The 12,927-nt window shown below is 37.8% G+C and overlaps 1 protein-coding gene across 1 annotated transcript in view; it reads right to left on the reverse strand.

Annotated features, from left to right (window-relative positions):
• The window catches only part of LOC107553183 (nesprin-2-like), a 91,894-nt gene that overhangs the window by 20,621 nt on the left and 58,346 nt on the right, over window positions 1-12,927 (reverse strand). The window contains 21 exon segments of the mRNA XM_016235316.1: window positions 1,253-1,378; window positions 3,181-3,375; window positions 3,628-3,859; window positions 4,611-4,705; window positions 4,817-4,964; window positions 5,061-5,215; window positions 5,309-5,422; window positions 5,690-5,872; window positions 6,126-6,321; window positions 6,403-6,536; window positions 6,739-6,909; window positions 7,021-7,167; window positions 7,314-7,469; window positions 7,548-7,724; window positions 8,493-8,642; window positions 9,014-9,433; window positions 9,635-9,764; window positions 9,992-10,209; window positions 10,316-10,447; window positions 10,696-10,869; window positions 11,059-11,259. Of these exon segments, the coding sequence (XP_016090802.1) occupies window positions 1,253-1,378; window positions 3,181-3,375; window positions 3,628-3,859; window positions 4,611-4,705; window positions 4,817-4,964; window positions 5,061-5,215; window positions 5,309-5,422; window positions 5,690-5,872; window positions 6,126-6,321; window positions 6,403-6,536; window positions 6,739-6,909; window positions 7,021-7,167; window positions 7,314-7,469; window positions 7,548-7,724; window positions 8,493-8,642; window positions 9,014-9,433; window positions 9,635-9,764; window positions 9,992-10,209; window positions 10,316-10,447; window positions 10,696-10,869; window positions 11,059-11,259 (3,654 nt within the window).

Consider the following 12,927-nt stretch of genomic DNA (forward strand, 5'->3'; position numbering starts at 1 on the left):
GAGAGAGAGAGAGAGAGAGAGAGAGAGAGGGAGGGAGGGAGGAGAATCACAGCTGAATAAGCCTATAGCAGGGAAGAAGGGAAATCCAAAGTGTCATGCAACAAAAGCTGTTATTAGTGATTTTAGCACAAGCAGCTAAAACTAACTTGCACCATTAGCTTTACTAAACCAAAAGTTAAATATAACAAAACATCCAGGATGTTCTCAAAAGTAACATGTTTAATAAATCAATGAATGAAAAAAAAAACACTGGGGTCCCTCAGGGATAGGTTCTTGGACCCCTCCTCTTCTCCATATACACTACATCACTGAGTCTCATCATACAGGCACATGGCTTCTCCTACCATTGCTATGCTGATGACACACAGCTCTATCTCTCATTTCAACCAGATGATCCTACGGTAGCTGCACAGATCTCAGGCTGCCTGGCGGACATCTCGGCATGGATGAAAGAACATCACCTACAGCTCAACCTGGCAAAGACTGAGCTTCTTGTCTTCCCTGCCACTCCAACTCTACAGCATGATTTCACCATCCAGCTAGGTTCTTCTACAATTACCCCATCAGTCTTGGTATAATCTTTGATGACCAGCTGACCTTCAAAGACCACATTGCAAAGACTGCTCGATCTTGCAGGTTTGCACTACACAACATCAGAAAGATCAGGCCCTTTTTAACAGAGCATGCTGCACAACTTCTTGTCCAGGCCCTTGTCATTTCTAGGCTGGACTACTGCAGTGCTCTTCTGGCTGGACTTCCATCAAGCACAATCAAACCTCTACAAATGATTCAGAATGAAGCGGCACAACTGGTTTTCAATGAGTCCAAAAGCGCCCATGTTTACACCTCTCCTTATCTCCTTGCACTGGCTACTGGTTGCGGCTCACATCAAGTTCAAGACATTGTTTTTCTCTTTATTTATGCCTTCCCTTTCTAGCTTGAACTGATTTAAACAATGCCTGAAACTTGGTATTGCGAGCACTTTCTTATGACTGTTTACCTCTTTAAGATGAATCGCTTTATGTATTCCCCAATTGTAAGTAGCTTTGGATAAAAGCGTCTGCAAAATGACAATGTAAATGTAAACACCACAACCGTTTAGGTGTTTTAAAAAAAAATTACATTATTAAATGATGCTTTTGTTGAAAAAATTCTAAGTGAGTAATTCACTCCTTATTACACTCACTGTACCAAGTCAGTCAACAGTACATGAAGTGGAGCAAATCAGTTCACCTCTTGGAGTTAAGTGTACCTTCACAAGGAGGTGTTCCTCTTCCATCTCCTCCTGCTGATCTGGGATCGACTGCTTCAGTCTGGCTCGTACCTCCTCCAGGCACTGGGCCTGATCAGCTAGCCTGGTCTCACAGGTCTCCCATTTCTGCAAAATAATTAAAAAAACATATGGATAGAGGCTGCTATAATGCTCTAACATGTTTTTGATTTAATATCTTATCTGTAAGCCTCTTTATATGGGGATGGACCCGACTCAATCATTAGTCAGGAAATTCAAAAATAATGCAGAGAAAACACAGAGAGCTTATGGCTATGTGAGGGTAGATATGTACACACAAACATATGAACAGGTGTCCAGATGTCCACTGTGGAAGGTCAGTGTGCACTAAATCAGACCAATGTCCCGGCTCAGAGACAAATGAAAAGATAAGACACGACTAGGGGCAATGTAAACACACATGCATGCACAAACACACACCAGCGTTGGGTTATCCCAACACACACACATCTACATGTTAATACTGTACACGCACGTCACATATACAGTATAATACAAATAAAACCATATTCTAATAAGACATAGTGCACAGAGGAAACTCCAGAGAATATGGCAAAATGTTTCAGTGCGCTGGCATTCATTTTATAATGTGTTGCATGAGAAATAAAAACAGACAAAAATAAAGACTGTGAGAGAGAGACAGAAAGGCTGAGACAGACAGGGAGAGCTGTAAATCCCTAGACAGGCATTACTATAAACCATTTAGCACATGGCAAGTGCATGTACTCATGAACACACACACAAAGCCTATGTTTTGTGTGTCTTCATATTATCTAAACTACAATCAAGGTCAACTATGAATGAGGAGCAGAGAAACAGACAAATAGACATAAAGTGACAGACAAAGAAAGACAGACAAGACACGCAGGAAGGCAGACAGACAGACAACAGGTAGGTAGGTAGGTAGATAGGTAGACAGACAGACAGATATTAAAATGAATGTGCTTGTGGTTGTGTAGGAGTGTGTGCGCAAAGGTCTGATCTGGATTAGTCCAGCTGTTGAATCAGAGGGAATGTAGGTCAAACTCAGATGGACTCATTCCTGCACAAAACCAACATAATACAGTATCTCCTAATTCTTCACACACAAACACAATCCAAAATTGAGTGTTGCCCTGTATCATTCTATTCTAGAGTGGTAGTCTATAATGGCAGACTTTATTCCCGGTGAAGTTTTAGACGTGTCAATACACGGACAGACAGTTAATATTGGTTGTTCTCTGGAGCAGCTCTGAATAGGTGTTCATAAGATTGACAATCCATAACCTGCTATTTCCTATCTAACCTGCTATTTCTTATCTAATCATAAAATCATATAAAATCATAAAAATTCCAAGGGGAAATTTCACTTAGTTTTGTTATATAAACTTTACCCTCATAAATGCTGATATGTATAGTAGATAGGAATGATATCTGACATCTAGAACATACTTTCCTATTTGTTCATGATAACTGGATAAGAAAAAAAAAAACAATTATAGCGATTTCACACACAATTATATATTTATAGATGATCAAATGTTTTACAGATGAGTACTGAAAAATCGTAAATGTATAAATTGTCTACACATTTTTTTCTGGACATTTCCATGATTTTTTAAAACAATTTCTTTCCCAGGTTTAGATTAGAAGTCAGACTTTTCTAATATTTCTAGGTTTCCATGATCATAGGAAAACTATTTTAGAAAAAAAAGTCTGATCACACAAACACACTCACAAAGCTTTATGTGCTTCCAATGTGACCTTTGACATTCAACATAAGGATAAGGATAAAAATAGCTGACATTACCATATAAGTCTACATTGTAAACACAATAGCATGTCTATAGAACGAAGCAATAAAACACAAGAGTTAGTTAATTCAGAGGTCCCATTTGAATCCATCTTACCTTTATGATGTCAGATGTGAGAGTCTTTCTCTTTCCCAGCATGCACTGGCTTTGCTTCCAGTCCTCCTGCAGGGCTGCCAGGTCTGTCTGCAGCTGCATCTGCGTCTGCGTGTTACTCACTGAGAACAGCTGCCTGCCTACCTCCATCACACACAGATACGCAGAGACTGACCTTTGAAACAACAGCTCTGTTCGCTTTACAGGGACAGAGAGAGAAAGAGAGAGAGGAGGGAGAGAGTAAAGGGTACAAACAAAAAAGAGAGAGGGAGAAATGGTGAAACAAAAAAAACAAAAAACAAACCGACTCTTTTGTCACTAACAACTGCAAGCGAAGGTGTCAATATGAATAAATCTGATTCTTCTGATTCTGATTCTGATATAGAGTACTTCGACTTATACAATATCTTCATCAATAATAACAGTGATATTTGAAAATCATCTTGTTACCTTCAGATCTTCCAGCAAGAGGCGCAACTGCAGGACACTACAGTGTGTGGGACCGGCAGGCGACAAGATTGTGTGTGTGAGTGTGAGGAGTTTGCGGAGTTTCTGCATTGTGTGTGTATAAAGGAGCCAGTGCTGTATGAGCCCTTCCACTAGAGCGCGCCGTTGATCTGCTCTCTGCACCGCTCCCTGCCAGTGCTCTCTCAGCTGTGCCAGTTTTAACAGGAAGTCACTCCTGAGGGCACAGGCAAAGTGGTTACTAAAACTACAAATCTCATGTTGAATTCTAAATATAAAACTTCAAGGTATCAACTTAATAGTTATAAAAGTAGGTAATTTTTTCATGACAAAGTGATAAAATACTATATTACACTACGGTTCAAAAGTTTGGGGTCAGTAAGAGTTTCTAAATTTTTTTGAAAAAAGTCTCATACTCATTAATGCTGCATTTATTTGGTCAAAAATACAGAAAAAAATAATATTGTGAAACATTATTATAATTTTGAACAACTCTTTTCTGTTTTAATATATTTTAAAATGTAATTTATTCCTGTGATGGCAAAGCTGAATTTTCATCATCATTACTCCAGTCTTCAGTGTCAAATCATTCTAATATGCTGATTTGGTGCTCAAGAAACATTTCTTACTGTTATCAACATTAAAAACTGTTGTGCTGCTTAATATATTTTTGTGGAAACCATAACACATCTTTTTCATGATTCTTTGATGATTAGAATGCTCAAAAGAACATTCATTTGCAATAAAAACTATTTTTAAACATAAATAAATGTCTTTACAGTCACTTTTGAGCTATTTAATGCATCCTTGCTGAATTAAAGTCCTGATTTCTTAAAAAAAAATTAAAAAATACTCATTGCCCCAACTTCTGAATCATATTGTATGTCACAAGCAACCATAAAAAATCATATTAAATCCAAAACAGAGATTGAAAAATCCCCCCAAAAAAACAAGTTGAGAATCGTCACCTGTCCTCCACATCTCCCTTCTGCAACAGGAGGAGAGATTCACTGATCACAGAGTGAAGGATCTGATGGCCTAAAGACAATTCAGCCTGAAAACACTAGAAGAGAAGGAGAGAAAAATATATTTTTGGGGGGAGTCAGATTTTTTGGGTCTATGATGGATCTATGATCCATGTGTGTTGCATTTGTGGGTGTGTCGACTGTTGTACCTGGTGTGTTCGTTGTTGTTCTCTTAGTTCAGGGTAAGTTGATGCAATTTCTACAGCCAAACTGTCCTCCATGTGCTGTAGGAAAGCCAGCCAGCTCTCACATCTCTGCTCAAAGCTCTGCTGCAGGAGAGAGGCTGCCTGCAACTCACTAAACACACAATATACACATAAACATGTAATATGCTGAGTATTGAATCTGATATTAGTGTCTTTCTCAGGTGATCTGGTCATAAGTGCCGGTCACCTGCATTTCTCCTGAGCATGTGCGGAGGCCTGTGCCCACTTCCTGTTGAGGTGCTGCAGCCTCTGTGTCATGGGGTCACTGAGGGTCAGCCTGTAGCTGAGATTGTTTAGTAGATCCAGATCAGGAGAGAGAGAACTGACCTCCATCAGACCCGACTGTAGACAAGAAAACATGGAAACCATTAATACTGGACATCTCTTCAATAAAATTATGTCAATGAGTTATGCATGTGTATGATTTTTTATTACCTGAGATATATCTGTGAGTTTACTGTCCATCCTTTGCTTGCTTTCCCACTGCTGTAATTGTGTTTCGAGGGACTGGAATGACTTTTCAAATTCTTGAAATTGCTCAAGATCCTCCTGAACAGACACATATTTTGAATTAAAGGAAGAGTCAAAAATGATGTCAGCATTTACTCACTCTCATGGTGTTTGACGACTTATAGAGTACTATTATGATACTTGGTGCTACTATTGTGGGGGTTTTTGTCCTTTTCGGAACTTGACAGAGCATGGACATATTATGCAGAAAAACAACAACAGACATTTTTTTTTTATTGAAATGAGTAATACTTCAAACACTCCCATGCTTATTAAAGCACAGATGCTAATGTGTGTAAGTCTTACCTGCATGTGTTCAATTCTTCCTTTCAGAGTTTGTTCTAACTGCAGGTAACCTCGTGTTAACAAACGGCATTCTGATCGGATGAAAACTGCATCCTCATCATCCATCTGTTCAATCAGATCCTTAGACACTTCAAGTATTTCATTCACATCAGTCTGCAGAGTCTCTGAGCATTTCTGTAATACCTAAAAGAAGGAAATAAGACAATAACACAGCCTGTCACATATACTGTAATGCAGTCCAAAAGTTTTTTGTACTCTTTCTTAATACTTTTATTCATTCTTAATACTTTATTATATTATATTATATTATATTATTAAATCATAACTCTTCTGGTTTTAAAAAATCCCAGATTTTCAGTGTGGTCTGAAACTTTTTGGACCCCACTTTAGTTTGTGTATTTAAATGGATGGTTATCTGCCTTTGCATTGTACTCACAGTCTTCAGCTCTGCGATGCTGTGTGTGAGTTGTTTATTGTCAGCGGGTGTTTTGGTATGCGTGTTGAGCTGCTCTTTGAGATGTTGGAGCTGCTCTGAACAGGAGCGTCTCACATCAGAGTATTTCTGCCACACTTTCAGAAGACTGTGTGATTTCTGCAACGCCTTTGTTACCTTTTCCTTCACCACTGACCACCTAGAGGGTGATACAAAGTGTATTAGCTCGAACATTTACATGCACATTCACATTGTTTTGCTGCTATGTGGGAAGTCTAACCTTGCTTTTTCTTTTTCTAGGTGCTCCAATAACATCTGGGTGGAGTCTGTACTAATTCCACCAATAAGAATTGCTGTTGTCTTGGTAAGATCCTCCCACTGGCTGTCAATCTCCCTTGTCTCTGCTTTTAAGACCTGCAAATAATAATTTGTGAATATAGAATACATCATAATAAGTATCTCTCTCAAGCCAAAAGTTTACTCTTAAGTTAACAAATTTGACAAAATTTAAAAAATAAATAAATAAATAAATTAAATTAATTGAATCATTCTCTAATGCAGACATACAATCAGGAACAGCTTGGGGGAAAAAAACAGTGTTTTTGATTGTCAACACCTGTAGCTTATCAATGTTGTTCTGGAGGGCAGAGAGGGAGGGCAGAGGGGCGTGGCAGTACTCCAGTGATTGGCAGATCCTCATTGTGTTTACAATTGCCTGACTCCTCCCACTTTCAAACTGAGCCCACACCTTACACAGCTCTTTCAGGGTATTCCCAAGGACTGTACTCTAGAAAATGAACATTTATGATTAAATTCCTAATTAAATGCACTCAAAGAGTGTTTATAAATATTTGACGGTTTTGTTTTAACTCACAGGAACAAGTTTCTGTCTCCATACCTGTTGAGAGAGGTCAGTCAAAGATTGTGAAAGATTATGAACTTTTGAGAGGAAGTCTTTATCACTGTCTTCTTCATCAGCGGTAAGTGTCCTCTTCCCCAGCTCAGCGAGTTCTGCGAATTTGTACTTCAACTTTTCCCCCAGCTCCTGAGAATGAAAGAAAGACAAGTAAACGTCCTCTAAAATGTAATATAAATAAATTCAAATCAAAACTGAAAAGCTTTTGAAAGTTTTAAAGGTATGTGAGCATCAACATAATCAGTTACCACAATCAGAAAACATCAGCGACTCACTTCACAATCCTTCAGGCTCCTCTCAGCAAATGAGCGACTGATGGGTCTTTCAGCCAGTCGCATCCATTGTTTTTGACCTTTGACCCAGCGCTGCAGGATTTGTAGTTTGCTATCTCGCTCTGCACATATCCTCACCTGATCTTCAGCATGTTGGATCTGAAAAACACAGTACACACTATGTTAATCTGTATTGGTTTCTGGAATAATAATAAATAATGATAATAAACTACTCACCTGTGTGTTCAGGTGAGCCCGTAGAGTTTTCCAGCGCAGATTGACGTGTTCCAGGTTTTCAGCAAATGCAGTGTGTTTGTACCTGCTGGTGTGAGAGTCAAAACTGACCTGCTTCAGCTCACACTGATTAATAAAGTCAACGGACATCTGCTGACATCCCATCTCTCTCTTCATCCCCTAGACAGAAAGAGAATAAGAGACAGGTAAATCCAAAAGAAAGTTGCTGAAAGTTAAAACTACTTCGCCATCAGTAAATTCAATAAAATAGATGGTGAGAGAAAAGGTTAATTACTCTTGTTTAATGTACTCTCTCTCTCTCTCTCTCTCTCTATATATATATATAGTATTTGCTGAATGTTACTTTCTAAGTTTTACTTTGCACTTCACTTACAAAGCACAAACTGAAATTGTAAGAGAAAAGAAAGAGAGAGTTGATTACACTTGCACATTTTTATTTCAGTTATTTTCATTCCGTTGTCATTTTGTTCTTTATCTAAGCTAAGTGTACTCTGCATTATATTTTATTACTTTATTTAACTATTTTATTTCAGAATTGTTTTCTTTATACAACTCTTTTTTATGGCAAACACTTTGGCAATACAAATGTATGTTTTTAATGCTAATAAACCACAATAAATTGAAAATTCAATGAAAGGAAAATAAATATTTTTGTTTAATTACAAGATTCATAATGTCTTCCTTTTTGTTATATTTGTACTTTATATTATTTATTTTACTATAACGGAGTAAATTACTTGCAGATTTTAGTTACTTTTATAATAATTTTATTCACATACCTTTGCTGATTATTGATTTCTTTACCATTTGTTAGTTTTAAAAGAAAAATAATCTGTTATTTTGCACTGATGTTTAATCAAAGATAATTATTTTATTTGCTAATTATACTTTTTAATTGATGGAGAGATTAAAATGTGAGCAAGGTACCTGATATGTTCTGAGCAGGTGTGTGAACACTGCAGCAGTACAGGTGTTGTGATCCTCTCGTTCAGCCACCTGTAACCTGCTCTCAGCACCGGTAATCCAGCCACACACATCAGCCAGCAGTCCTTCAGGAGCTAGGCTCTCCACCACACTCTGAGAGAGAGAAAGAGAACACAGAATGGGAATAAAGACAGATGAAAGTGATAGACAGAGGTGGAGGGAATAGAGAAGAAAGAAAACAGTGGAGCCGGGTTAGGGGTGACACATGTAATCAAAGAAGAAAAAGGGGATGAGAACAAGAAAGAGACCAGATAATGGATAGTAAAAAGGACAGACTCTACTACTCAAAGATTTCATCAGCTTCTGAGTAATACAGGAAATCATGTCTGGATGGCTGCCTGACCTCCATGATAACTTTTTATACACAATGTTCTCCCTCAGAGAGACAAAGCTCCAAACTGAAGAACATGAAACTGACAGGTCTTTCTTTCCAACTATCCAGGGAGCAGTTAGTAATGATGTACCTGATGCAGTCCCTGTTGGGTGGCAGGAATGAGTGTCTGTATCTCCACCCAGTCTTGTTCCACCTGAGATAGCTGGGACTGCAGAGTCAGGAGAACTGGTGACAGAACCATCTCTTGTTTTACAGATAAATCAAATGCAGATGCGGTTGGTTCCTCAAAGACAGCACCTTCATTTGTGATGTTTGCATCTGATCTTTCTGTTATAGAAAGAGTTTCATCTGAGGAGATGTTTTGAATAGAAGAAACATTGGTTTCTGAAGGGAGGGTGATATCTACAGATGTGCAGTTGCTAGTTTCACTTGGCTTGTAGGTCTGTGTCTCAATGTTCTGCTCTCTTTCACTGAGCAACAGGATCAAAGATCCAGAACTGATCACTGATGCCTTTAGGGCCGATTTCACCTCTAGCTCCTTCACAAACTCCTGCATCAAAAATATCACAGTTACAAAAATGTCCTAATATAACAAGTGCTGTCATCATTAAAACTAAACCTAATTGTAATAAATATGTATTTAACATGCATAAACTAAGGTTTTATGTAGCTATAGTCATCAAGTTTTTAATCATCTTATTGTTCAAAATATAAACTAAAAATTAATGATTAGAATCACTGGATGACTGACTGTGAAGTGCTGAAAATGGGAGAGGGTGTCCACTTCCTGTTCAGCTGTGGTCATGTGATCTCTCCATGTATGGAGGCTTTCTCTGGCTCGTCCCATCCACTCATTCAAAGCCTCTGAATCGCTTTGGTACCTGGAAAAAAGTGTAGTGGTAATTCTTTATATTTTTCCTCTGTACGTTTCCATCTCTCCCTTATTAAACATAATTTAAGTGAGTACATAAGACATAAGTACATAAGTGATTTTAAAACTCAGACCGAGATAGAATAAAATTATGCATATTGTGTAAAGAAATGGCAAGAATGGTTTCAGAGTGAAAAATCTGGCTGGCTTAATTTTACCCACATCATTCATTTTTACCTGTTCCAAAGCTTCTTAAGATGGAGAGTGGAGTGTAGCCCTTGCTCCACCTTCCTCTGAAGTGCAGCCAATCGCTGCTCCAGTCTGGCTGTAGACACACCCAATATGTATATAGGAAAACCTATTTCACTACTAGAAATCTGCTCCTGCTGTCTGCAGCCCTCATCCAGAACCAGACTGATCCGAGCTCTGTTCTGCTCCAGAACCACCAACACACTCTATCACAGACAACAAGTGGAGATCAGGGATCTTCAAATATTGCTGCATTCTTATTTAAAGGTATATATGTGTGTCAGTTCACTATATATAAGTTTAAACCATTACATGATGGACAGAAATATTCTCGCTGAGCTGCTCCTCAGTTTGGTCTTGCAGAGGTGTTACTGGAACTTGAGTCTCTAGCCTCTGCAGAAGCGTTTCTAACCAGGAATGATTTTCATCCCACTGAGTGCAAACCTGAAATACATCAAAGTCCTTATCAAGGGCAGAGGAGTATTAACTAAAAATATAATAAAAGCTGCTGCTGGACATTCAGTCTACCAGTTCTTGTATTCATGCACACATCAATCCCATTTGTTTGTTCTTTTATTTATACATCAATCTCTTTTCCATTCTTGTATCTTCTTGGTTGATGCAGCTTTCCATACAGAAAAACTGTAATAAGAGTCATTCCACATGATTTCATGATTCCCTCACTCTCGTACCTGCAGTGCTGAGTGCAGCACTGTGCCGATAGCCTGAGCCTGCTGCAGAACACTGGATACTTCACTTTCCACCTCAGACACTTCAGTCTCCCAGCCAGAGGAGGTGCTGTCTGGCATCCGCACACTCAGTTGCTGCAATCTCCTCAGGTGGGCACCCAGAGACAGGAAAAACACCTGTAGATTTACAAAGTTAGGGAGGTGAATGAGAGATTGCAGGACCTGTGCTATATTGTGCACGATTCATGTGTGATGTAATGTGTGTGTTTTTTAATGTATTTGTGTAGCTGATTTACTTATTTGTTTTCAGGGCTTTATGTGTGTGTGCATTTAGTTAGGGTGTTTGAATGTGTGTGATATGTTTACCGTGTGTGTGTTGAGGTGTGTCTGTAGTTGTGCTGGATTCCTGAGCTCCAGCTGAGAGGTGTAGGTGAGTTTCTCTCTTCCAATAGTCAGGAGCATCTGCAGACCCTTCAGGATTTTTTCACTCATCTTCCGCTCATCTAGACTCCACTGCACAACTCCACAGCGCTGCTCTAGATCACTCCAAACACTGTCCAATACTGCCTACAGAGAGTGTATTTTACAATTTACAGCAGCCATTACTCCAGTCTTCAGTGTCACATGATCCTTCAGAAATCATTCTCATATGCTGGTGCTCAAGAAACATTTCTTATAATTATCAAGTGTGCTGCTTAATATTTTGTAATGGCACTAATAAATGGCACAGTTTACATTTACAGTTTTTCTCAATCGCTTTGGCACATTTTTCAAAACAGCCTTAACATTCTCTAAACTGTAAATGCAATTATCACAACTGTTTTCTGGAACATCAGAACTCTATTGCATGTCTGCAAAATGTTGTAACTCACCCAAAACATTTCATTCATGCTTCAAAACCTAGTTATTGTGTCAGAGACCAAAGTCATCTTGTGAGCCAAGATGTTTAGATGTTTTTTTTTCGGAATCAGAATCAGAATGAGCTTTATTCGCGAAGTGTGTGCAAACACACAAGGAATTTATTTATTTTTTGCTAATTTAATTTAATTTCTTGTTATATGCAAATTTAACATTTAAGTATTTTTTTTCTACTTTTCTGTTGACAGACTGCTTTCTATACTATACTATACTATATTGTCTGAGCTGACATTGAGCACTGAGCATTTTAGTTACAAATTTCAACAGCTGGTAAAAAATGTATTGGGAAACATCAATACTGTAGTACACAAAATGAAAATGAAAATGTGTGTTTATACAGTACATTTATTTTTGTAGATGTGTTACCTGTAAACTGAAAATTCATCAATGCCTATTCATTTTTAAACAATTTATCATCTTCCCCTAACACCACCACCACACATTCTTACAAATATTTCTATTGCTCTTCCACAACAAGCAACTGTGAATTTTCAGTTTACATATAACACATTTTTACAGATAAATGTACTGTACAAATATAAATGTATTTATATAGTACTGCTGTTTAGGGTTGTGACCTTCCTCATTCAAAAATGGTAGTGATTGTGCTGGGCAAACTCCATATACAGTATATGCTTGATTGATTGTCAAGATTGTAATCCCTATTTCATTACAATGACAAGTACGGTTGCAAAGGGGTGGAAATTTTCTGGTAAATTTCTGAAAATTTTCCAAAAGTTTAGCAATATTTACAAAATGATTCCAAAAGTTTCCAAAAAATCCTGGAAAGTTTCCAGAAATTCCAGTAATTTTCTGCCCCTTTGCAACCCTAATGGCAAGCCATTTGCCAACTTAGCAGACATTACAACCATTCCATGTCAGATATTTATGGAATATAAGCGCATGTCTAACAGATTTTGATAATTGAATGGATCATTTTGCATGTGATGGCTGGATGAAAGAATGAAAGAATGTTTTGTAGTTGTAAAGAGTTTGACAGTTTCATTGAGAATAAACTCATCAGTTTTGATCAACAAGCCAATATGTATTTAGTTATTGTGCAAACTGTAGAGAATTGTACTTACTCATTTGCACACGTGCCAAAACATATGCAATTTGCCTAAATCAATAAGAAATTGAAATCTGATGTGACCAAGAAACTAATTTTTGTTACATCTGAACATCTGAACTTTTTGTTTTGAGAAAAAAAAACTCTCAGTCAAGAATTGAGATCGAGCAATTGAGAAAAACTGTAATGTGTCTTTGCTGAATAAGGAAAAAAAAACTTTTGAAAGGTACTGTATTTATGGCAGTGGC

Source organism: Sinocyclocheilus grahami, unplaced genomic scaffold, assembly GCF_001515645.1.
Source record: "Sinocyclocheilus grahami isolate Dianchi unplaced genomic scaffold, SAMN03320097.WGS_v1.1 scaffold466.1, whole genome shotgun sequence".
Taxonomy (NCBI): Eukaryota; Metazoa; Chordata; class Actinopteri; order Cypriniformes; family Cyprinidae; genus Sinocyclocheilus; species Sinocyclocheilus grahami.